The sequence below is a fragment of the Chenopodium album genome, chromosome 5 (assembly GCF_948465745.1).
Source record: "Chenopodium album chromosome 5, dcCheAlbu1.1, whole genome shotgun sequence".
NCBI lineage: Eukaryota > Viridiplantae > Streptophyta > Magnoliopsida > Caryophyllales > Amaranthaceae > Chenopodium > Chenopodium album.
This window is the reverse complement of record NC_137838.1, coordinates 8,469,335-8,496,091: the sequence shown is the minus strand read 5'-3', so window position 1 is coordinate 8,496,091 and position 26,757 is coordinate 8,469,335. Positions and strand designations below refer to the sequence as shown.

Genomic DNA, 26,757 nt, shown 5'->3' with positions numbered 1-26,757 from the left:
AGATTGTCTCACGTGATGGGGGAACATATGTTGATTGTTCCACTGTAAGCTTATATTGAATCTTCAGTGATACTAATTATACATAAATTTAGTAAAATTGAACGCATATACGAAGTATAACACTATATGCATATATAGTATTACCGTATGTTTAGTGGTATTATTTGATCATCCAATGATATCACTCTCATACTTATATGTAATTACATGAATAGTCCTTGTTATGTATTTCTACATGCATAACATCCCTCGTTACCCCTTCCCCTGTCGGGTTGAGCTATACCTTGTGACATGTCATGTTGAATGCCAACGAGGCATTGACTACGAGTCTGTCACCTGTACCGAACAGGCAAGCACCACATGGCCCTTGTGTCATTTGAAACAAGCTCTTGCTAGGACTCGGTGTCCGATTTCGAAAATTAACCCGACCTATTTCACCTCTTCAGATAATGGGCCTATCAAGTTTAAGCAATTTGTTACAATAAAACAATGACTTTCACCCCATTTAATGTCTAGCAAGATCTTTTGCGTTAAAGCTTCAACCCATTGCCCAGCAATTATAGAGCCTGAAAACAAATGAAAAACATTAAAGTATACTGTAGAGGTACATCCTCTGTTTTTAAATACTTGTTTCACTTTTCTTTTTCGGTTATTTTTAAAATACTTGTTTCATTTCCTTATTTGAGATTTTTTTATAATACTTAACTTAATTATCTCGACCCAACATAAATCATATGTTACTAATTTCATATTATCTCTCTTCCAATTCTCTCAACTACTTTTGCTTTTTACATTTTTTTATTCTTTCCCTACCCTACTACCTTCCTATTTTATTATTTTTGTCAATTTCTTCTAAAACTCCGCGCATAGAAAAATGGAGCAAGTATTTAAAAACGGAGGAAGTATAACATCTTGAAGAGCTAAAGATTATGTCCGTTTTTTGTTGTTACACTGTACGACGTATCAAGTAATCACTAATTTTTATTTTATTATTTTTTTTTTTTGAAAAAAGTAATCACTTAAGTTAACGCAATGAATAACAGTATGCATATTTTAAAAAAAAAAGAAAAGAAAAGAAATCAACCATAAATTGTTAATTACAATTTCTAAAGAGGTGATGCATTTTCAAAACTTCTTAAAAAACGTTGTTGGATACTAAAGTAAGAAAAATCAAGAAAGGAGAAGAATAATTAAAAACCCAACTATATTTGTTCACAATTAGAAATAAGTCACTAGGCTTTTCTAAGAAAGTCACTTCCATCATTTTGTTTAAATATAGTAATGATGATTAATGCATACCTACCAATTTGAAGAGCATTACCTATCTTAAAGAATAAATTACTAGTGCAGTAATTTAGTTTCCAATTAGTAAACCACTATGTATAAAGCTTAGGTGCACAACTAAAGATGAATATTATGACTATGTGCATAATGGTTGCTCCATTAAATTAATCAATAATCTAGTAGCTATTTGTCTATTTGACAATTGACATATTCTCATAGAAACACCTTCTATTAATGGGTGACTTGTAATGGCAATATGTTCACATTTATCGTAGTGATCCGCATTTACCACTAAACCACAACACTTTTACTAACATTTAATAGCAACAATTTCTTTAAGAGGTACTAACTTGAGGCCCTAAGTAGTTTTGGATCATGTGTTGTTGCAAGTTGCACCACCTCCTTAGAGCCAGACCTGATTTTGGATACTATAAATATTAGAATCGATTCCAAAATTACCAGAGGGGAGCTCGAACCACTTGAGCTATCCCAACCCTCACTCTCAAATTGGGCATACCTATATATAGTTGGGAAAATAAATTGTTTGGTTTTATGAGTTGGGCAAATTTGATTGATGAGTTACTTGCATTGACTAGGGTAAAATTCGAGTTTGTTGTTGATTCATATCAGTCATTCACTCATACAAGTATATACGAGTATTAATAGATTAGATCATATAGGTCGTGTTGTATAGAGTTATTTAGGCAAGTTTTCTTAATCTTCAAAGAAGTTGTAGTAAAGACTCCAATCTAAACTTTGCTATGTTGCAAGCTTGCAAATTTCAAAGATCCCATTTTCATTAAGCTTATAGCTAGTAAAGTAACAACTCCCTTAACCGGCCTTAACCTACTTCAGAAGGTAGTTAAGGTACATAAAACCTACTTGTATAATATAAACCCACTACTAATGGTAGTGTTAGTAATAAAGTGATACTAATAATTTGATGTAACACGGAATGTTGCAAATAATAGAATCACATAATTAAATATTTGATATAGACATATATTAAAAAAAAAAAAAATGTCACCAAATCCTCAACTACTGCTAAAGTACTAGTGCATTATTAAATGTGTTGGTTTCTGATAGCTACATTTTGTTATAGATGCTTCTAAGATTAAGGTTAATTAATTAGTTGAATAATGAATTATATCTAATTTGACTCATTTGAGACACAATAGTCTTTTGGCAGGACATTAGTGGAGCCAATTGCTGCTAGAATTAAGGGAGTTTTAGAGTTGTACACCATGTTAGCTTCTTAATTTAATAACATGGGAATTAGCATGTAAAATATATAGTATGAGATTTTCTAGGAAGGAAAATCTACTTGAGAAAAACAAAGGATTTGTTAAACTCTTAGAATCGTTGTGTTTAGAACGGATAAATGAAACTATGCTTCGTTGCTCGAGATACTTGTTTTGTTCATGGATAACTATTATTAGGAACAATCAATATATAATGCTTCTTGTCGGCTTGTGTAGTTGTGTGTAGTTCTTGCGTGCGTACTGCTAGTCTACTAAGCACATGTACCTCACAATCTCACATGTTAGTGTAGCACTCCTGTGCTTAAACTCATAATCTTTTTATCACGCTGACTCTTGATAACTTGTTAGATGTTTAACTCAATCAAAAATTTAAAATGATAGTTATTGTATGATAAAATCATGTTTCAACAAATTTAACAATTTAACCTTATTGTTTACATAGAATTAAAACGACTTAACATTATACCAAATCTTGTTCATCCACCTTTAATTAATTTCATGTAACTGTTCTCCTAATTATGCTTAGAGTCTTAAAGACAGAGGGAGTACTAAGATTGTTTAGAGTGGTTTAAATACTTCAGTTTTTTTTTTGGATCACCAATCGGTTGATTTCAGAGGATTACAACTATGCAAATGGTGTCAAATTGTAAAGAAACAATATGTTGTACAAAATACAAATTTAAATTGTGGATTTGTGGGCCATAACTAGCAAATCACAACTCATTTAGCTCTCACAAGTACAATATGGGCCATAGTGTGGGCCACATTCAGCGCATCATGTGGAGAAACTAAAGATAAATCTCTCATGTGACGCTTTTCAGAAAATCTAATCAAACAGAATTTCTCCTGCAGATACCGGTCAATTCTCTTAAATAAATGACAAATTATGAGTAAATAACATTTAATCTCATACTGTATTATTCTGATGATATATTTTTTTTTTTTGATGCAATATTCTGATGATTTATAAATTATTACTCCGTAGTAAAGTAACATACACAATAATAAATACGGAGTATAAATCTCTCATTTACTCGTAAATTATCGATAAAGGCCCTGTTTAGTAGTAAGCTTATTGGGGGTATATTGACCCTGTTTGGTAGTTAGCTTATTGGAGGTATATTAGCTTATTTGACTAACTTTAGCTGATTGACTAGTCAAACAAGCTAATACAAGTGTTTGGTAATAAGCTTATTGAAAGAGCTTATTCCACTAAATAAGCTCTTTTTGAAAAAGCTCATTTTAGGAGCTTTTTCAATTAGCTTATTCATTAATTATTGTGAAATGACACTTATAACCTCATTTTATTTAAAATCCTATCTAAACTACCTACCTCACAATTAGCTTATTGGTCATTTCACATACTCAATCACCTTTAAGCTATCAGCTATTTACCAAACACTTTTATATAATCAGTTAATACAATAAGTTAGTCAAATCAGTTAATAAAATCAGCTAGTCAAAATCAGCTAACTCAATCAGCTTAAGCTTTCAGCTTTCTCCCAAACAGGGCCATTAGCTTATTTGACTAACTTGCTGATTAACTAGTGTCAAACAAGCTAATACAAGTGTTTGGTAGTAAGCTTATTGAAAAAGCTTATTCCACTAAATAAGCTCTTTTTGAAAAAGCTCATTTTAGAAGCCTTTTCAATTAGCTTATTCATTAATTATTGTGAAATGACACTTATAACCTCATTTAATTTAAAATCCTACCTAAACTACCTACCCCACAATTAGCTTATTGGTCATTTCACATACTCAATCACCTTTAAGTTATCAGCTATTTATCAAACACTTTTATATAATCAGTTAATACAATAAGTTAGTCAAATCAGTTAATAAAATTAGCTAGTCAAAATCAGCTAGCTCAATCAGTTTCAGCTTTCTGCTTTCTCCCAAATAGGGCCAAGGTATTATGTATATTACATTTTTGTATAACATTACCCTTTATTAATTTGTGTTATTAATCGATATGCACGATTAAGTGTATTATCATTCCTAATTTCTAGTCATTATTCATTAGACTTTTGACTTAAGAGGATAAGTAATAATCAATGGTTCCTTAAAATGTTACTGTATGAGATAAGATTCATAATCTTTTATATATATCTTAATATTTGGGAGAATAATTGAAGTTCATTGAACTTTATGATGCCAATCATTTAAACGTACAACACTCTAATCTTTGTGAATCACTATTGTATTAGTATATAATCAAATTTGATTGTTCTCCTCATACATAAAATTTGGATATCAATTGATAGGGTGATAATGATTTGACGTCATCAAATGAGAAAATTTGACTTCTCATACTTTCTCACCAAAATAAAATTTGATTTCTCACTTTCTCACGAAAACATAGATGAAAATAAAAACGAAGTAAGACCTAACTCCCTCAATAAAAAAGCCTTTGCATTAATCAAGATTCACACCTCAAAGTAAAGACAACATAAATCAACTTTGATTTCATACAATCCTCACTTTGATTTTATACCAAGGTTTTGAATCGAATCCACTTTGATTCCTTATCAAGGTTGGATCTCAAATCTCTATCTCCCCTTGTTTTTTTTTGCCAAAGTACTCATCCTTCCTATAATTGATAAAAGATTAAAAGTTCCTTTTATTTGTTTAATGACTCCATCAATACCTTTTTCTTTTTTTTTGAGGTGTACTCCAATCAAATAATCAATTACTTAAAATACGAGTTACTTTTCATTATTTTTATGCTTAACATACCTTACCAAAAAATAAAAGCCACGAGAGTTGTGGTCGGTTATATACTTATACGTGTACATTTTTGACATCTCATTTAATCGTATCACTACGTTTACAAGGAATTAACAAAAGAAACACATCAACTGATTAAGCCACTAAAAGACGCGTTATATAATATGGTAATCATCTCATATATGGAAATAGATCATTCTATTTTATTTCCTTAAAGAAGTGATTCAATGAAATCAAATAAACTAGAGGCGATTTGATTTGTTAAGTTGTGTATATCTTTGTAGTTGTCACATTTTATTTTCTTCACTCTTTCAAAGAGGAACAAGAACAACCACACTAACAAACAAAGAGGAGGAGAGAGAAAAAGTAGACGTTGGAAATTTCACACAGAAAAAAGGGGAGCCGTTTTGTTTTTCTTCCTTCTGCCTTTCAATTTTCTTCCTCTCTCTAAAACAGCTTAACTCTCTCTCTCTTAATTCACCATGAAATAAATGCATCGTTGAATTAGAAAGAGAAAGTGTTAGATTCTTAAAACCCCATTTTCAGAAAGTGTGAGAAGTTCAAAAGAGTTCATCAATGGCGGCGATTTTGAAGCTAATTTTACTGGGTTTTGTGTGCTTTACTGGGTTAATCATAAGACCCTGTTTGGCTGGCGATCCTACGGTTACCTATAATTTTGTTTACTCTTTTAAAAACCTTTCTCCATTGGGTGTTTCTCAACAGGTTTTTTCCTTTTTAATCCAATCTCCATTTTTTCCTCTGTTTTGTTGTTTTGGGATTTTGATATGTATGTGGGTTTTTCTGGGTTTTATTTGATTTGCTTATTCATTTTTTATCCCCAAATTAATCGACTTTCATGGTGTTTTTGGTAGTATTTATTTAGGTTTTTATTTTGGGACTTGTTCTGTTTCTGGGGTATTTTTTATTTATTGGGTTTGTTTTTATATATTCTGAATAATTTTTAGGTTATTTTTTGTTTTCCTTGAATTTAGAAGAAGGGTTTATTATTTCTCGGATTAATTTTTTTTTTTTCTGATTTTTTTACTGAATCAGTTAGTGACAGTAGTACAATGTACATGGGTTTGATTGTTAATCTCAGAATATCAGGATGATTGTTAATTTGTTGAGATTTAGTATTGATTAGGATTTCAATTGTTGATGAATCAAACAAATGATTGATTTATGATGACTATGAATATTCAATTGATTTTGTACTTTAATTTAATGTATGTACTTTTGGTGGAATCTCTGATATGAATATTGTTAGGTGAATAATGAATAAATATGCTTGTAAACGCAGGTTATAGTGGTCAATGATCAGTTTCCGGGGCCTATAGTGGAAGCCGTGACCAATAACAATCTTGTTATCGATGTGAAAAATAAATTAGATGAAGATCTTCTGGTTAATTGGTAGGTTTTGTCTTAACAAGTTTTGAGATTTCTATTATTTATTGGTTGGTCCAACTAATGTATTTTCGGAATTTTGAACATTGGAGATAGAGAATCTATATTTATCCTTGCTTCTAACACTTTACATTGCATTTTGAAATGAGATGTTTTATGAGTTATTCCTTCAATGAATTAGCTTAGAAGTGAAAACTATTAGTGTATGAGATTTATGCTTGCCAAAGGAATGGGTTTTAAAATAGGATAATTCTTGGCACGACGGAATGTGTAGAACAAAGTGTGTCATTCCTTCAAATGTGAATTTTACCTGTCTGTTTCAGTTCCAGTGACCATTTGAATTTTATTAATAATCATGCCTAGGATTATCTCAAAAAGTATACAAGTATATATAATACGGTGTATAGTTTAATCAAAAAAGAAGATCATGTTGCCTCTCGATATATTAGTTTGACAGTGAAAGCTAATAGTTTATGAGATTAATGGTTACTACAGGAATGGGATTCAAATGCGGGATAATCCTTGGCAAGATGGTGTGAGTGCAACAAACTGTCCTATTCCTCCCAAAGGGAATTTCACATACCAATTCCAGGTCAAGGACCAGATTGGAAGCTTCTTTTACCACCCATCTACTCACTTTCAAAGGGCTTCTGGAGGGTTTGGCCCCTTTAAGATTGGCAACAGGAGTGTCATTCCTCTACCTTTCCCTAAACCAGATGGCGATATTGTTCTCATGATTGGGGATTGGTATACCAGAGACTATAAGGTAGCTTCTGGATTGTATTGCGGCTATTGCCATACAAAAGTTAATTTTAGTATGTATGCTAATGTATAGTTATTCATCTGCACTAGGAACTGAGGGAAGTCTTAAAAGCCGGGAAGGATTTGGGAATACCTGATGGGGTTCTTATCAATGGAAAAGGACCTTATCAATATAACACCACCCTTGTTCCTGGTGGTATTGAGTATGAGAACATTCCAGTTGAGCCAGGTATGGTCATGTAATGATGTCACTTTCTTGTCTTTCAGTGTAGGATATGTCTACATCCTTGGGGAAAAAAATATCATTTAAGAGTTGCTCTTTAAATTTAATGTTTAGTAAATGTATGTTGGAGATGAACTGTTTTGTAGGCAACACTAGGATTATATGCTATGACTCATCCATGCCCAGGTCGTTTGTTAATATCACTCTCTATATCTGCTGATTCTTAGTCGAAGTATTAAGTATACAATTGTTTAACTTTTGGCACTTTATTTCGAAGTATTAAGTATACAATTGTTGAGTGTATGCAGGCAAAACGTACCGATTACGAGTACATAATATTGGAATCTCAACCAGTTTGAACTTCAGAATTCAAAATCACATTTTGAAGTTGGTTGAAACTGAAGGATATTACACAACGCAAACAAACTACAGCAACTTTGACATCCATGTTGGCCAGTCATATTCATTTCTTGTAACAATGGATCAGAATGCTAGCAGTGATTATTACATTGTAGCAAGTGCTAGGTTTCAGAATGAATCTCAATGGGAGCGAGTCACTGGTGTAGGAATTCTGCACTATTCCAATTCTCAAGGACAAGCTGCTGGCCCTCTCCCTGATCCCCCTAACGATTTTTACGACAAGACTTGGTCTATGAACCAGGCAAGATCTATCAGGTAAGTTCTCATCAATCATGATTCACCACTAGGTTGCAATATTTGCAAATTATAATGAACGAGAGATTTTCTTGTAGTATTGAATGTGCTTTTCTGTCGCATACTTATGAGCAGGCAAAATGGATCTGCGAGTGGAGCTCGTCCTAATCCACAAGGCTCTTTCCATTATGGGACCATCAATGTGACACAGACTTATATTTTTCAGAGTTTGCCACCAACAGTTATCGATGGAAAGAAATATGGTGCAACTCTTAATGGCATTTCTTTTCTGAAACCTGTCACTCCAATATTGCTGGCTGACTTGAAGGATTTGAAGGGCGACTACAAGCTTGATTTCCCCAGCAAGCCGCTGACAGGACATCATCGGTTAGACCACTCAATTATCAACGGCACATTTAAAGGATTTGCTGAAATTATATTTCAGAACAATGATACAGTGATGCAGACCTTTCATGTGGATGGATTTTCGTTCTATGTTGTTGGGTAAGATTTGTCTATTGCTGAGCCCTATTACATGAATGCTTAAAGAGACTTACTAGGTGTATTGCAGGATGGATTATGGTGTATGGACTGAGGACAGGCGTGGTAGCTATAACAATTGGGATGCTATTTATCGCTGCACTGTACAGGTTTGCAGAGATTATTCCTCCAATATCTTTTGTTTTGTTTACAATTTTTTTTTTTCCCCTGTATCTGGAAAACAATTTACTTCTTGATATTGTAAGGTTGTATCTGGTTCAAAGGCTTCAAGAAAACATATTGAACTAAACTTTATATTCAATACAATGTAAAAAACATATTCTGTATAAATCAATAAGTATGTGGTTATTATATTTTGTTAAACAAAATGTTGGAGAGAAATGGGAAAATAGAAGGGGGAAGAGGAGGAGGAGAAAGTGGAGGATAGAGAAGAACACGCCTCATTTTTTTTCCTTTCTGAAAAGGAAAATATTTCCACCCTTGGGATACGTAGTTAAGTACTTTCAATCAAAGAAAATTATTATCACTCTTTTACTAGCTAAATGAAGAAATGCAGTGATATTAGTTATCATGTGGAAAATGTTCGTCCTCCAACCCAACGCAACCCATTGTGACATTGATGATAGCTGTATATTTTGAAGTTGCAGGGATCGATTTTTTTCTTCTTGCTGAGACTTTATCAAAATCTGTTTAATAAATATGATTATGATATCATTTTCTTGATATGTAATTTATAGAGTATTTGATACTAGCTGTATTTTCTTGGTCACAGGTCTATCCCGGGGCTTGGACAGCTGTGCTTATCTATCTCGACAATCCAGGGACGTGGAATATCAGAACAGAAAACCTTGATAGGTGGTATCTGGGCCAAGAAACATACATAAAGCTTGTCAACCATGAAGATAAGGGCACCCTATTTGCTCCCCCTGATAATGTTAGATACTGTGGTGCTCTGGCCAGCTTACAGACGAAGTAAATTCCAAACACTGGCACTTATTTTAGCTTTTGTTTACTACTTTGCATTGTATACTTGTTTACTTATCCTTGCTGATATCTTTTGTACAGGGAAAATCGGGCACCATCGATCAATGGAAACATGAAGTTGGTTGCGATAATGCTGGTGGTCGTCTTGGTTGCTCTTGTGGATTTGCACTAGAACATTTTATTATTTATAGTGTTTTTGTCTTCCATAGATAGGCACATGAAAGTCTCATAAAATAGTAACAGAGTTTTGATGTGTTTAGTGTGTTGATATTTGAGGCCGAAAGCGGCATTGGTGTAGCTTCTCCAACTGTAAAAACAGCCCTTAGCTAGGGCGTTTCCTTCAAGTGTTGATTTGATGTAGTTCGATGGCGATAAGCTAAGCTTAAGCTATTTGATAATACCATTAAAATTCTACTAACACAGTTTAGTTTTATATTGGCAAGAGTTTTTTCATCCTCCTTCCTTCCTTTTTTGTTTGGCTTGATTTTCTATTTTTCTTTTTCACATAGTAAAATAATGAAAAAAAAGGGTATAATTGACCCAAATTGGTCTAATTACAGAATTAGTGGGCTGTTAGGTCCATCCGTCCATGGTCCAGAACACCCTAAAGCCCTCTGTGCTTGCGGATGGCCCAATTTATTAAGAATAGTGAATGCCTCTGTCCAACCCCAATTAGTATTATGTGCATCATGGTTCACCTAGAAATAGGTGCACCACGACTATACTTTTGAACATTTAGTAAAAAAAAAAAATGAACATTTTACAAAAAATGAACATTTAGTAAAAAGAATATTAACACGTCACAAAAATTGAACATAAACATGCAATTTTTATGTTCATATTTTATCAAAAAATGTTAAATTTTGTATACATTAAATGTTCAGTTTATATTACAAAACTATTGAATTATTACGAGTCAATTCAAAATTTGTATGACTCGTAATAATTCAAAATTTGTGATTGTTTACATTTTTTTTACTAAATGTTCAAAAAAATTTATTGTTCATATTTTTTACTAAAAGTTTAAAATTATAGGCGTGGTGCATCGCGATTGTTCAGATTTTTTTTTACTAAATGTTCAAAATTGTGATGTTCAGATTTTTTAACTAAATGTTCAAAATTCTTGATTGTTCAGATTTCTTTTACTAAATATTCAAAAGTATAGGCATGATGCATTGCAATTGTTCAGATTTTTTAACTAAATGTTCAAAATTTGCGATGTTCAAATTTTAACTAAATTTTCAAAATTTGCCATCCAACCCAATACTTTATTTATGCATCAGGTCGCAAATGGAACAACCAGTCTAATTATACCCCATATGTTAGAATTTATTATTTACATCCGGTTGTATATAACAAGCTCTCCCATATACTGTATTCTAGCCACAAATGTGATCTATTGATAGGTTTGTTATGAGTCCAAACCAAGAGTTATGCCCCTAAAAGACACCAACCACATCCACTTCAATTTTTTTTTTTAAATTTTATTTATTTATTTATTTATTATTATTATTATTATTATTATTATTATTATTATTATTATTAGATTGATCTGAAACATAGATTATAACCTTTAATTTTGATAAATTTTCGAATTTTTCAGCTCGGAAAGGAAACAGGGCAAGGTTGTTCCCATGGACCCCACCAGACATCGTGATACTATTTGAGGAATTATCCCTTTCACCTCTTAAATATCAGTTTAGCTTATTATACATACTTCCATTCATTAACCCAAGACTACAATATACCTTTATGTGACTAACTAATTGTCGTGATTCTAATTTTTCTAAACAACATTATATCACCTTAACAGTTAACATACATACCTTATCTTATTATCATTTGTGAGTTTTATAACCTTCAAATTTAGCCTCAGATAACATTTTAGACCCAACAAGGTCCAAGCAGTGGCGGATGCATGTATGTTTGAGTGGGATCCCTATATCCTACTTGAACATGAAAAAAAAAATTTCCTATAAAAATAAATTTTTTTCCTATAAAAATTACTTGTATTTTATTCAAATGACCCCATTAAAATTTATCAAATGTATTTTATCCCCACTTAAATGTGTTTTTTAAATCTGCCACTGTTCATCCCGAGATTTTCCAAAAGATCCTAATAGATTTACTCGGTGCCAGAAACCCCATCTAATATGGGGGTGTTTGTTTAGGGGGATAAAAAGGGTGGGATAAGGATAAAGGACGAGGATAGAATCGAAAAAAAGTAGTGTTTGTTTAGAGGGACACTACAAGAAAAATCTCTTTTCGTAGCGATTATTTTATAACGATTGTACATTCACTACAATGGGCAAGTATGTTTGTGAAATAATTAAGGTTGTCGTATCATTTTTACAATCGCAATGGTTTTCCCTTATAAAATCGATACGGAAAACATAATAATACATATCAACACTATTTTTACACATTTATATAATTTTGAGAAATCGTATCATTTACAATCGCCACTAAATCCTAAAAATCGATACGAAAAGCCTTTTCAATACGAGATATATAAATATTGTTTGACAAAGAATACATAAAATATGTCATATCTTATTGGTGAAACATTTAATATAAGAGTTTAAGGTTGCATGTTCGAATCTTGTAAACATCATACGCATGTTTTTTTTTTTTTTTTTTGAAAAAAATGAGTTAAACATTTATAGCGATTGTAATCGCTACAATAATCACAACGATTGGATGTAGTTTTTCGTATCGATTATTGAGGTCAACCCCAGCGATATTAAAAACCACTACTAAAGGTTAAGGCAACGAGGGATATTGTATCGAATGAGCATTCGTTGGGAAAGCTTTTTGTTGCAATTACAATCGATACTAAAGGTTAAAATAATCGCTACGAAAAGGTTATTTTCTTGTAGTGGGTTAGCCAGATAGGGATTAAAAAGGGGTTGAGGATAGGGATTAAAACACCCCCTTATCCCTCCATTTCTATAGCTAAGGGGGTGGTATAAGAGGAAGGGATAAGAACTAGGCTAAAAATACCATATTACCCTTAATGAAATTGAAAGAATAAGGGAAAGGGTAGAAGTTAGTAAGGGTATTTTTATAATTTTACTACTTATCCCTAATTTATTTCTCACACTTACCAAACATGGGATAAGAATTATTTATCCTTGTCCCACCTATTAATTCTCTATCTTTATCCTCCCTCTTTATCCCTCTTATTCCTATCCCTCCAACCAAACGCCCGTATATGCATTGGCTCAATTTTCTTAGTAAGTTAATCGGTTAGTCAGATCAACACAAAAATGTTTTTTTGCTTTTCTTTTACAGAGGTAAATTTTTTAAAAAGGAAATGAATTAAGCTTTTGATGTGAAAGTAAGAGCTACACCCTCTTAAAGTTGATAAGATCAGTAATTATCTCTAAACAATCGATTCAACCTAAATCAAATTAACAAACATCATAATGGATTATGTCCTAGCTAGTTTATGAATATGCTTCAGGCCGCAAATCAAACAAACAGCCAGGTAAGTAAGCAGTAATTTTATACTTAATTTATGGTGAGCATAAATTGAGGGGTATAAGAAAAACTTTTTAGCAAATTCTCAAACTCTATAACCTACTATATATGATTCTTAGGCTTGTTCACATTTACTGAGCTGAACTGAACTGAATCGATTGGAGCTGAACTGAACTGAGGAAATTAAGAGCTGAACTGAACTGAACTGAAATTATGTAAATGTGAACAAACCCTTAATACACAATAATTTGAGATGGATAGCAATACCATTACTCTATCACCTTGACGTCATTTTGTTATATTGTACACAGTCGGAACACACCATTTCTTAAAATGACACAAACAATACACATAGGTGTAAATAAAGGTGTATGGATTTAATAAGTCCCTTAATTGGTGGCTTTGGTGCATGCTTATAACCCACTGGGGCACTTGCATGCGTGATGCTAGCTGTTTGAACATCCAACACACCCATTCCATTGCAAAGCTAATTAAGCTATTTCGATGTATAATTAACCGTGATTAAGGTTAAAATCAGTAACAGTAAGAAAATTAGAGGGATAAAAAGGTTATAATTAGCATAATAACATTCACATGGAAATGTTTCATAGTATGAAGAATGATGTTATCTTGCTACACAAAACATCTTTATTTTGTCTCTTTATATTAAAAAAAAAAAAAAAAATTCATGCCCTAATTACTCAAAAATAAAACTACCCATGTGCATGTCCCCTTCGTTGAATTGTCATGCGTATAAAACACCCTTTGACATAAAATAATTCCAATATTATTATTATAAATTAAATAATAGTACCTTAATTAAACTAATGCAAAAATAATATTTTTTTTTTTTAAAAAATGAATTAAAAAAGTAATTAGAAGGGTCCATGACAAAAGACTTTATGGAAAATTTAGGAACTACTTTAGGGGCGCAAACTTCTTGGATTCCACGTACTAATCATGTCTTGAAGAAGAGCATGCTGGATTTTAAGAGCATGCATAATAAGTATGTCACTACTCCCTTATTTTTGTTTCTTTTCACTATTATAAGATCATATTTTATGTTATTCTTTATATAGATAACTTGTCTTCTTTTCTCCACCATATCCATCTAAACCTAGCTAGTTCACACTCTTCTTCAATTCCTAGCTTACTCTTTATTAGCTCTTTCTCTCTTTCATTCCTAGATTGCAAATGTATATATGTAGGAGTTTGGATGCACAAGAGAGATGATAATATAAGGTGTCTTCTCAATCGATAATGAATGCTCCTACAATGAGCTTACTTCCTCGGGTTTGTGTCTAAGTGTATGTATAGTCGTGGTGGTGTGGGAATAGTTACATATATATCCGTCATATTCAAATTGCTCCCTATTATTCCTTGATCAATATTATTCAATTTATATACTCCTTCATACATTTCTCAAATACCCTTGTGATATGTTTAGTAAACATATCAATCAAAGTCATTAACTTTATATTATCATTAGCTTAGCCTTGTAATTAATCATACATACTACAGTTGTAGGGTTTTAGTACATACATTTATATAGTGGTACAATTGTGCAGCTTGCTTCATGCACTAGAAATTCCTGGTATTGCTTGCTTTGCTATGAAGCTGCATGCACGTCTTACTTCAATCTATGTTTATTGCATGTTGTAGATTTTCCAGTCTTTTTATTTAATAAAAATAAATTTTTCTAAACATATACTATAGGTTATTAGGTTTAATTAGTTATTTTATTTTATTGTTTTTTTAAAAAGGAATTTAGTTATTTTGATGGCCATTTTTTTTCAATATTTACCCACCTAGGAAGTTAGGGAGAATTTATGTAATGTAATTACTAGTTTATTACTACAACTTGAAATGCAAATCCTTTTCTTCCAACGTTAATTCTCCGTTTCTTTTTTGTTTTTTTTTTTTTTTTTTGAGCAAAAAAGTTAAAATAATTTTATAGGGTTTATAATGATTGTATTATTCTAATTTAATTAAGTTCATTTTCAAAACTATATTCTTACTATTTATATGTTCACAAATCAAAAACTTTCAGCCTATTGCTTTATTTTATTTTTATTATTTTTTTAAAAAAAAAGTGTTGTATGCAAAATACTACGTACAAGGATTTTTGTTGTCAAAAAAAAAAAAAAAAAAAAAAAAAATCCTAATTTTGCTTTTAAATATACTTCACATCTTTGCGATTCTTTTAGCCACATCATTTGAAACGAATTCCTTTATTTAATTAAAAAAGAAAAAGTGGTACGAGTATTGGATATCCGTACTTGATGTGAGGATTTTTATTCAAACATGGCTTAATTACAAAGTATTGTATGCTTCTTAATCGAGACTAATTGATTGCTTTGTTAAAAGCTTTACTCTACTTTAAGCTTTGCTTTCCTAGAAATCATCATAATCGACCAACTGTATGCAAAATCAAGGCTAAAGACACACATTCTTGTTTTCTTTGTTCATCTTTTACTTCTTACATTGTTTACGACGAATCTTCTCTCATCTTCACATAACACTTCATAATGTCTCTTATAAAAGCTCAACAAATAGCATGATTTAATTTTAAGTTTTTTTTTTTCTAGAAGTGGTAATTTCTAAATTAATTAAGAAAATTATTTATGAATCATTGTCATTTTAGATGTATAAGTTTAATTAAAAGCCTAGGTACATCATCAACGTTTATAGTTAGTTTCCGAAAATTGAAGAAAAACGAACCTAAAAGAATATGTCAATATATATAAAAACACACAAGAATGACTTGTGGATATAAAACATTAATTTCATAAAGTTTATACAATATCATTAAAATTCATATTAAAAATAATCTCAAGGTATACACATACATTTTGAGACTTGTTTGATCAGTGTAAACATCGCGCATAGCGGATGCATATAGTATTTCATATAGTCCTCCATATATCATGTGTGAATGGGAAAAGCTAGCCATAGAAGCTCAGCCCAAAACTCGTATTTTGATTAGTTTTGTTATGTACAAACTGAGCCCTAATCTTTCAGTCCCCTTATACTTCACTCTTCTATAACTTGTTCTCATGTTCTTCATGATTTCCAAACGTCGATTTGACTGCTTGAGGTTGGTGTAGAGGTCTTATCCGTTAATGAATCTTCCTTATTGGAGTGATCTGATATCGGAGCAGAAGGGAATATCCCTGATGCAACATTATTCGACGAATAATTGTTGTTGTTGTTATCATTATCATGTCCCTTTGCAACATCTTCGTGGCTAAGTTGTGATGCAACAAACTTGTCTAGAACCCTCCAATCGGTCACTTGATCCAAAACATCTTGACCATTATTGTTGTTGTTGTTGTTGTTGTTGCCTAATAATAATGTTGCATTATGATTGTTGTTGTCAATTTGTTGCATAGTAGCATTATTCGAGTGAAGGCTCATGTCTATACCATAAGGGGCTAGGCCGGTGTTATTGTAGGTACCGGTACCATGAGGTGAGGCTAAGAGCATCTTGGAGTTCTCAAAGAGAGGGAGGTGAATGAGATGCTCTTGAGGAATTTGGAAAGGTAGATGATGATGATGATGTTGATGATTGAGTTCTTTTTTGCAAGTGTGTGAGGCATAGTTGAGCGCGTTGTTTGATTGTGGTGCTTGTTGAGGTGAATCCATGTCTGACATAAACGAGACTTGATCTTCGTACCAACATGGTGATTCATGCCCGCTCATTCTTCTCATTGTTGTGGGTGTTCTCTTTTTGAACACTCTACACACCGCCCAACCTTCTTCCTGTGAACAAAATTAACACAAGCATGATCTATTATTATTAGTGAGTGATTATTACCTTAACAACAATCAACATGTTGTGTTAATTAGTATATATCTCGATCCATGTAGAAACTAGCAACATGAACCACTCATATGTATACTTGATAACTTGTACTAATCTAATGGACCGCGCCTTGTTACTCCTCCCCTTGAAACAAAAGGTAACATAAGTTACCTAGTCTATTTTAATTATTCTATACTATCACAAGAAATTATAAATAGGGCTAATGTCATAAGATTTTAAATCAATCGATCTCAATGGTAGAAACGAACCCTATACTACACTAATTGGAGTTAGCTAGCTGACATCTACATACAATCGATTCTTTTTACAAATGTAACATAAGAACTACCTTTGGAGTTTGGACCATACATGAAACAAGTATGATATTCAAGTGCTAGTCTTCATTTTTAACATACATGACATAATTACTTCCATTTCTGGCTACCCTTACATTACATGGACATACAAATAATAAAAGGACAATATGATTTGTCAAGGTTGTTCATTGATGTAAATCTACTCAAATCAATGATGATACCCCTATAAGACTAGCTATAATTCTGTTGCATGAAAACTATATCAAATTTGTTTATGCACATTCATTAACAAAATAATACCACACATAAAATATCAAAGACCCTAATCTCAACCAAAAAGAAACTAACCTGAGGAGCTCCATTTTCATCAGTTTCAAGTCTATACTCATGCATGATCCAATCCGATTTTTGTCCATTCGGGGCTCGGCCTTTATAGAACACCAAGGTCTTCCTCATGCCTATCAAATCATGCTTACAGTATATAGCCTTATCTCTTCCAGTTGCCTTCCAAAACCCAGCTGCAGTTGCTCGATTTGTTCGAGTTCCAGTGGGATACTTCTTATCCTTGTGACTAAAGAAATACCATTCATTTTGATCATCATCTCCCGTTTTGCATAATTCTGTCCACATTACACAATTAGTTAATTAATAAGATTAATATTTGTGCAAGGAATTTAATCAAAAATATAAATTTCTCTTTTAAAGTATACCTTGTAAATCCCAAGGCTCGATTTTATATAGATCAATCTCTTTGATGATATCTACTTCAATTCTTCTTGAGCAAACCTTTCTTCTAAGATAGTAATCCACAAGCTCTTCTTCAGTTGGATGGAAGCGAAATCCAGGGGGAACTTGTGTTGATGTATTCATATCTTTCTCGTCTTTAACAATTTAAATGTTTAACTGATGATTCAAAGCATAGATAATGTGAGCAAATAAACAACATAGCATACAATGAATTTTTTAAACTAAAAGAACTTAATTCACATAAATTCATCAAAATGCCGAATGCAAACACTAAAAGGACTCAATCCAATGACCAAGTTAATGTAGTACAAACTAATAACGTTTAAGGCTTTTCTAAGCATTGTTGTATTCAAAGATCAAATTAGCCTCGTATTATCCCTATCAGATTTCAATAATTAAAACATGTATAGTATCAAGAGTAGGCTCGGATAATTAATTAACATGACAATCATATAAGCATCAAGCAAATACAAAACCTGAATAGACAAGTAACACAAGGATCCTTACAAGAGGAGCCAAGTAGACAAGCAGGTAAATGTAATAATAATACTCTCATACCTAGCAATGATGAACCTCACTTTGCTCTATAACAAAGGGATGATGGTGTATGAAATTAATTACTCTAATGAGTTGTAGTTAAAATTAACCCCTTTTTTTTATTATTATTTGATGTATCACGGTATGTTATTATGTTACAATGTGAGATTAATAATTTCGAAGGTTTAATTAAGATAATGACACCACTACATAAATAATAAGTTCACCGCCTTTATTATAATACAGAGTAATAATTTTCTGCCCTTTTTAACCCATTTGAAATTAAAACCCTACTTGAGAGTGAAACGTGATATCATATATGTGATAAATTGGTAATCATGAACCTAAAATGTTTAGAATTAGAAATCATAGAAACCTATGTTTGATTTCGATCGATCAAAACTAAGTTAGTCATATGGATATAAAAATTTGCACAGGTTAATATTTTTCAATCAATGACAATAGATATATAGTACATAGAGTACTCTATACATCATCATATATTGTATTAACATTTATCAAAATAAAAAATTTTAAAAAAGACACAATAATAAATCCTATCAACCTTGAACCATAGGTTATTATAAACCTAGACCTCACTTGATCCAAAAACAGTACAAAATAAGAAATCAAGGAAAATTATAAACCAAAGATCATTGAGTAGTAATCATCAAAAGATTCATAGATTACAAATCATATTAGATGAAGCTACTCGAGTTCTCTAGCTTAATACCACTAGACTACTCTAGCTTATTCTCTTTGTTCGAAATTAATTTAGTGAACAGGTTGAAGCTCAATCCCGATAGAATAGTAATAACAAATTTAATATGATGATCAATTTTATGGAGTTTGAAACCCTAGCAACATACAAATCTAAAACCATGCACAAAAAGCTTGAAAAAAAAAAGAGAGAGAGAAAGTTACCTAATAAGTAAGTAGGCTTAGGTTATGAATCCAGAAATCCACAGATCTGAAGTGAAAGAAATGTTGCACTACTTTGCTGAAATCAAAGCTAGAAATAAAGAAAAAATAAAAAAATGACTTTTTAAGTTTTAACAAACAAAAAGGAGGAATGTTTTATCCCAACCAAAGCTTGCAGATGAAGACCCCAAAAAGTAGAGGCAAAAAGAAGAGTACAAGGGACAAAGGAGAAGGAACATTCTCCTCCTTGGTAATTGTGCCCAACAGATGTTTGTCAAAATGCCTCAACCAACAACCCAAAAAAAAACACCCCCTTTTTATTTTATTTTGTTGTTCCTTTTTTTCACTTTTTTTTCATGAAAGTAGTTAATTAACAAAGATGTTGGATGAGAAGATTGTTATCGGGATAATGTCGGTCCAGATCCCGATAACAAGAAGATGGATGGATGGATGGATGGATGGATGAATGAACGAATGAAGGAAGAAGAAACCCAGAAGTGAAATGAAGAAGATATAACAAGAAGGGATAGGTATATCTATCGTTGTCGAACCGAAGCTAGATTGGTGGGGAAGGAGTCTAAAGGATTCTGGGTGAGAAAAACATGGCGGAAACTAATGTAGGAGAGAGAAAGAGAGAAATATAAAAGGTCGAGTTATAGAATAATGAACAAAAGGGGTGTATCGTGTATGTGTATAGGATCGGAATCGTTAGCTCAAAGACTAGATAATGGTGTACCAGCCATTGATGTGGACTTGAAGAATAAGGAATGTTGTTGTTAAGTTTGTTTGGCTTTTCTTTCTTCTCTTCTTTGCTGATCTAAGCTTGTTACTGTCAAACTGATTGAGAGAGGAGAGAGAAAGAATGGAATGGAAAACGGGGGATGAGTTTGGAGGTAACGGAACGGACCAATCACACTACTTAAAACAAAGAAAGCTCTTCCTCACTCTCCTATTTTTAAATTAATTTAAAAAAAAAAAAAAAAATTCTAAAAAGAAAGAAAGATTGGAGATGATGTAAAAAAAGAAGTCAGCTATGGCTTTTTCTGATTTTTCCCCTTTGATGGTAAGTTTTACCTAGAATTACTTTTTAAAAAATATCTTTTTGTGTTTTAATAATTGGATTAGGTCTTCAAATCAGATCATGGATAGCACATACATTAATACTTTAACCAACTAAGATAATTCGTATTTGACATTAGAGAAGTATTCACTTTGCTCTTAAAAGCATGATTTTCTCTTCTAGATGTAAGAGCTTAAGATTAGTACTTCCCCTGTTCTTTTTTACTTGACCTGGTTTGAGTTTTACACTATTAACCACCCATCTTTTGACCGCCGTCTTTTGTGAATAATATATAAGGAAAAACATATTCATGTTGAATTTGTTTGAATTAGTCTAAATAAGTACAATCATAATATATAACTTTTATATATATATATATATATATATATATATATATATATATATATATATATATATATATATATATATATTTATGAAGAGTTAAAATTATTGATCGATAAAGTTTTGTATTGACAATTAAGCGTGATAAATAAAGAAAACAGGTCAAGTAAAAAAGAATAGATCGAGTAAGTAACTATTAAGATGCTTTTTTCTCTGATCTTGTGTGCAGATAGAAGGTTGAGTTTTAGTTAAATACATTAGATGATTTAGATCGGGTTTTAGTTAAAAATATTTATATATATACTAGGGTGCAAGATGCATTTAAGGGTATTTTTATGCTCTTTATTTTCACCATCAACAAGATTTCATTCAAGTGATATTAAAAAGTCTCATAAAAGCTTGGATACATCTTACACTCTGGTAATTAACTAGATAAGCTACCATATTTCCCACCGTTATCACATGATTACAAGAGAATTGATCAAAACACAACCTACCACTAGTATTGAAAACGATCAGATATCATCAGTGAATGAAATCAGTGCAGTAGTTTCATGATTGTTTTAGTAGATCACTCCCACAGCCGTCAAAACTTCCCATTCAAGGCCAAGAATACCTTTGAGAAGCAAGTTTTATGTACTAGCCAACGTAACCTAGCCCATACCTTGCCTTATCTCTACATTTGTGGGTGTAATTCACTCAAACAACCACTATCGAACCAAGAACGTACTTTAATCTAAAAACTAATTGTTACATTTGAAATTAACATGTTTGTCAACGCGCAACTTTAATAATGTACTGATCTCAAGTACTAATATGTTGTTGATGTTACGTTAGCTCCTCCCATTAATTGGAATTTGTGACGTAATAAGATCTTTTTCATGTGTTAAATAGAACATAAAATAGTGTTAATTATGAAAGAATGAACGTGTGAAGGTGGCCCCTAAAAGCTCAAGCAATTGATCTTGATGACCCTACTATTGATATTTCTTCACATCTCCAAGTCTTAACTTGAATAATGTCAAATAAGTGTCAACCTCTAATAAAAATGATGTTCAAAATTTCACATTTCATGCCAAATGGGCCCATACATTCTCATTTTTAGTTTTCATCTTTCTTCATGCCTCTAACAAGACTGTCCCTAGTTATCTACTCGATCGATCTTATTAATTACACCTTTTTAATTTGTCTTTACCTTCATAATTGCTCATTAATTATACTCTTAACACTTTGTTTCCTTTCAAATTATTACTCCCAACAATCGATTAATCATCGGTTTTACCTTTCATTAAATTAGATTTTACTATAACCACGTACGTAGTTACCCTTTTTAGCACTCACAATACGTCATCACATACAAACTAATGGTACTTGATGTAATTAGTAAAATGTCAAGGGTTCTTAATTGTTAATGGCTGTAATTCTTAGAGTGAGAATTTCTTTGTCCTTCTATCCCCTCCATCAACAATTTTGACTTACAATTAGACGGATTTATATACATCTTAATCTAATACTCCGTAGGATTAAATTTCTTTTTGTTTGTAGCTAGAGTACTTAAATATTTTACTTTTAAATATATACCTTTATAAAATACATGCATTTAAATCTTTCTATAATTGTTTTTCTCAACTTTTTTTAATCGAAAACAACGGAGTATTTATTTTAGGCTTTTAATTTTTGTAATATTAATATCTTCATGACATCCGCATCAATAATTTGCTGAGTACCTTTCTTTTACCAAGTGTTAAAATACATGAGTGTTGAGTATAGGTAATTTTATGTTACCAGATAACGCTTGACTCACTTTTTATAGTTAGTTTTCTACCTTAGATCTAAGAGGATCATCTACCTCTCTACTCCAAAATATCTTAACAAACGTAATTTTTACCGATCAAAACATGTTACTAATTATATTTACTAGTACTAATAAAGCCATAGAAGTACTTTATATTCTTGATTCTATATAGTATATACACCTTAAATTAAAATATAAAAAATAGGGTTGTCATGATAATCATAAAAAAAAAAGGAAGGTTTGAGGTTTGGTACCAACCTTAGAAAGGGTTTGGAATTACTATAGTATAGTATAGTATAGAAATAATCAAGAAAATAGGGGAAATAATGATATGATAAAAAATGGAGGTAGCTCGTCACATATACGCCACCTCCCTTAACCACTACCGACCGTCATCATTATACAGGAAACAGGATTGTCATCCCACTACTACTTCTACTTCTTCTCTATTTTTCTTTTTTTTTTAAAAAAAAAAAAAATATTATTAAAACAATTGAATTAGGTCATACATTGACGAATACGGAAGGTCAAATACCGTTTCGTTGTTCCGTTCCGTTTCAAAAAGAATGACGCCGTTCCGTTCCGTTACGACGTCATAGCAGCTGGCAAAAGGTAATTGGACATTGGCGTAGAAGGAAAGGGGACCCGCTTACTGACCCCACAACTACTAACCCCCTCTTCCCATGGCGTGGCCTTTAAATTAGGCCCCATTTCTATCATTACTTCTTTTTTCCACTTGCCCCTTTTTTATTCTAATTTTATTTTTTTTAAAAAAAATTTATATAAAAGGAAAAAAAAAAAAAAAAAACTAAGTGTTAGAGGACCAACTCAACCAAAAGCTTAACCTGATAGTTGAGGTCCAAGAATATGTTTTATACTCTATCGTTCCCCCTCACATAAAAGGCTCTTTGGACTTGAAATGTGAATGCAACACAGACCCTCTCATACCCGGCGCGAACTAATTTCACTTTGAAAGAGGGGTGGATGAGATTCGAACTCGTGACCTTTGTGTCACCCTGGCCCAGGAATATGTTTTATACTCTATCATTAAGTACTTGGTGAATACTTGATCTATTACCATACCTTCCTTTTTTTTGTTTTTTTGTTTTTTTGTTTTTTTTTTTTTTTTTATGTGGGGATGAAAAATCATTCACTGTTTTCTAAATTTATACTTTGATTTTCTACTGGAATGAGATGAGACCATTTGGCTACTCTGGTAATTAGGGTTTGTTCACTTCAGCTTAATTTCAATCTAATTCAACTCCTAATTTCCTTCCTAAATTAAATATTCATTTCAGTTCAGTTCACTTCAATAAATGTGAACATGCCCTTAATCGCCTCAATATCTAACCTTGGCAGGTTCGAAATGTTATTCAAAAGCTATATTTAAAAGAATCCGTGTCAAAAGCTCATGTGATGATATGAAATGCATCTTAGTATCTTATCATATTTTGTTTGGAATGAACTAAGTATGGCCACTATTTGGTTACACAAAGGCTTCTGGTAGCTTTAAGTTAAATGAAGGGAGGTGTATCAGTATCTTACTATATTGATAGTTTAAAGGCAAAGTGAATGATTTCAACTATTCATATACGGGATCTCATGGGTAGAAACATCTCGTTCTCTAACCTATCCAAGTCCAAAAAGGTTGATAATTGTTCAAATATGAAGGTTATAATCCACGTTTTAGATCAATGTGATTTATTTTCCAAATTAGAGTGAGTGTGGAGGATGTCCCCTGACCCTTGAGATCATAAAAAGTTGGAGAGCCGATACACATACAACTAACCATTTAATTGGATTGAGAGGTAAAAAGGCTCATTTAATGTTCTGAAAATAAGCTTAGTCATCTATTTTGAATTAACGCGGAGTAAGATGTCAAATAAAATGGTAAAGGTGAGGTTGAATTGTGGCCCAAATTTTGTGGTGTAATAACTAAGGCCCAAGTCCATATATCATAAGATGAGGAACTTGAATTATGATCAATAATGGACATGAAACTTCTACTCGTAGTATAGAAAATTAGAAAGATGGCGGTGGACTTGATTAGCCAAGAAAATCAAGTATTGTGTAAAAAATTCTAGAATTATGATCAACTTCTAGGATGCAAATCTAGAGAATTCTTGACACAAAATATCATCACATCATCGCCATATACAAGTTTTTTTTTTTTTTTATGCAAACCGCCATATACAAGTATATATATATATATATATGTGTGACTTGGGCACATATTGTCAAGAAAGCAATAGCCACACATACACAGAGCCAAATACCCTTATTGTAAGCCTTCTCATACAATTTACCTTCTTTACAAATCCACTATTTCTACTATGTAATACTCCTTAAATATAGAAAGAGTCATATTGTAATATAAACCTTAAAGGGATACTTGTACTCTCTTATTTTCAAATAGTGGAATAAAAGTACTCGTCGTTACATAAAATCGTGTGTTCATTTATATTAACTATTTTGCCAATTATCAATTCAATTTATACTTTTTAATCAAACACATCTTCACTTTCGCTATGCACTCACCAACCCTAACAGGTGACACACTAATTCGAGATTTAAAATCAAACTTATTTTATATCAATATTCATTCTAAATAAAAAATAAAATAAAATAAAATATTTATTTGGTTGAATAGGATAAGTTTGTTAGACTTTCCGATTTTCTAAGAAAGTTGTTAGATGTTGTAGTATTTAAAGCCTGGAACATTTCTGTAATAATTACGATTATCATTTTATACAAAAATTTCATTTTCTTCTTACAGAATTTTCTCTCTCTTCTTCTCTAATTTCTTCTTTGAGTTTCAAATAACTCTGAAATTTCACATAAAAAATAAAATAAAATAAAAAATTGTTTGTAATGCCTTTATCATTCCAATTATTCAAATGGCTATATTATATATAATTATATATATGATTGCTGATCATTCACATATATCTCTTAATGACCTTAAGTCAATGAATGAAGGTATATTGGTAACTACTAGCTATATAAGTAGATTTTAATTAAAATAGGTTATACACTAATTTAAGAATTAAATCAAATTTCGTTTATATTATTAATTCACCACTCTTTATAACACATAAAGAGTTTTTGTTGAAAAAGCAAGTTAATTTGTAAAACACGTGCTATTTTGTGAAATGTAAGTGTTGGGGTGAATGGTGTAAAAGGGGCTGGATATTATTATTGGGCCATTTGGTTGGTTGGCGGGCACACGTAAACAAAAATATAGTAAAATGAACAGTTTGGCATTTTTCAGAAAATGAAAAATTCCAAATTTCTTATATTTACGATTAAATCATAACATTAGGTGATAAGTATGATCATGTGATGATTTTTATCATCACTTCTAAATCATTGCAGTTGTGAAGCAGGATCATATTAAGAAAGATAGTAGTCAAAGACTACTCGATCTATTACTCTACAATTTTTTTTTTCCAATTTTTTTTTTTTTTTTTTTAGGATCAGTTGTCGTAGTATTAGATCAGAAGGATAGTCATTTCTTTAATATGTTTAAAATCCCATATATAGGCTATTATTAAGAGATAATTAGGTTGCAACTTCTTTAATTCGTGAATAGATTCTTGCGAATTCTTTTATTTGAAGTTTGAGAGAAGGGAGAGTAATAAGAATGAAAAATTGAATAGTGAAGAATGGCGCTTGTGCCAAGGTTTGATGTTCATAATCTTTTATTTTTGGGCAATTATTCTTTTCTTTTACTTTTGGGCATGTACAACACAAACTTGCACTTTATATTAGATCCTGTTTGATTCACCTTAATTTTGCTGAACTGAAATTATTTTTACTGAACTGAACTTATTTTTACTGAACTGAACTTAATTTTACTTAACTGGATTTGAGTGGTGTGGCTAGAGCTAGACTTGTCCCCTCGGATAAGGCCTAGTTTAGTTTTTTATTTTTGTGCTTTCCTTTTTGT

At 31.7% G+C, this 26,757-nt stretch overlaps 2 protein-coding genes across 3 annotated transcripts; one reads left to right on the top strand and one right to left on the bottom strand.

Annotated features, from left to right (window-relative positions):
- The first annotated feature begins 5,813 nt into the window (after window positions 1–5,813).
- Window positions 5,814–10,236, top strand: LOC145630320 (monocopper oxidase-like protein SKS1). The gene is made up of 9 exons (XM_081682571.1): window positions 5,814–5,996; window positions 6,574–6,683; window positions 7,173–7,443; window positions 7,530–7,668; window positions 7,971–8,337; window positions 8,452–8,820; window positions 8,888–8,966; window positions 9,590–9,789; window positions 9,883–10,236. Exons 1-9 carry the CDS (start codon window positions 5,850–5,852, stop codon window positions 9,971–9,973), a joined length of 1,773 nt encoding a protein of 590 aa, XP_081538697.1. The 5' UTR covers window positions 5,814–5,849; the 3' UTR covers window positions 9,974–10,236.
- A 5,788-nt stretch (window positions 10,237–16,024) lies between these two features.
- Window positions 16,025–20,483, bottom strand: LOC145630319 (NAC domain-containing protein 7-like). 2 transcript variants are annotated; one of them, XM_081682570.1, is made up of 5 exons: window positions 19,778–20,483; window positions 19,615–19,702; window positions 18,117–18,309; window positions 17,755–18,026; window positions 16,025–17,046 (listed from the first exon to the last, which is right to left on the bottom strand). In XM_081682570.1, the coding sequence occupies exons 3-5, from the start codon at window positions 18,274–18,276 to the stop codon at window positions 16,348–16,350; spliced, it is 1,131 nt and encodes a 376-aa protein (XP_081538696.1). In that variant the 5' UTR covers window positions 18,277–18,309; window positions 19,615–19,702; window positions 19,778–20,483; the 3' UTR covers window positions 16,025–16,347. The 2 variants fall into 2 exon arrangements, with proteins under 2 accessions (XP_081538696.1, XP_081538695.1); XM_081682569.1 differs by having other exon boundaries at window positions 19,615–20,483.
- Window positions 20,484–26,757: the final 6,274 nt, after the last annotated feature.

Coding starts and splice junctions, on each gene's coding strand:
- LOC145630319 (XM_081682569.1), bottom strand. CDS start 18,276: ATGAATACATCAACACAAGTTCCCCCTGGATTTCGCTTCCATCCAACT. Junction 18,027..18,116: donor CGAGCCTTGGGATTTACAAG/GTATACTTTAAA, acceptor TAATGTGGACAG/AATTATGCAAAACGGGAGAT. Junction 17,047..17,754: donor ATGAAAATGGAGCTCCTCAG/GTTAGTTTCTTT, acceptor TTTTGTTCACAG/GAAGAAGGTTGGGCGGTGTG.
- LOC145630320 (XM_081682571.1), top strand. CDS start 5,850: ATGGCGGCGATTTTGAAGCTAATTTTACTGGGTTTTGTGTGCTTTACT. Junction 8,338..8,451: donor AACCAGGCAAGATCTATCAG/GTAAGTTCTCAT, acceptor ACTTATGAGCAG/GCAAAATGGATCTGCGAGTG. Junction 8,821..8,887: donor TTTTCGTTCTATGTTGTTGG/GTAAGATTTGTC, acceptor GGTGTATTGCAG/GATGGATTATGGTGTATGGA.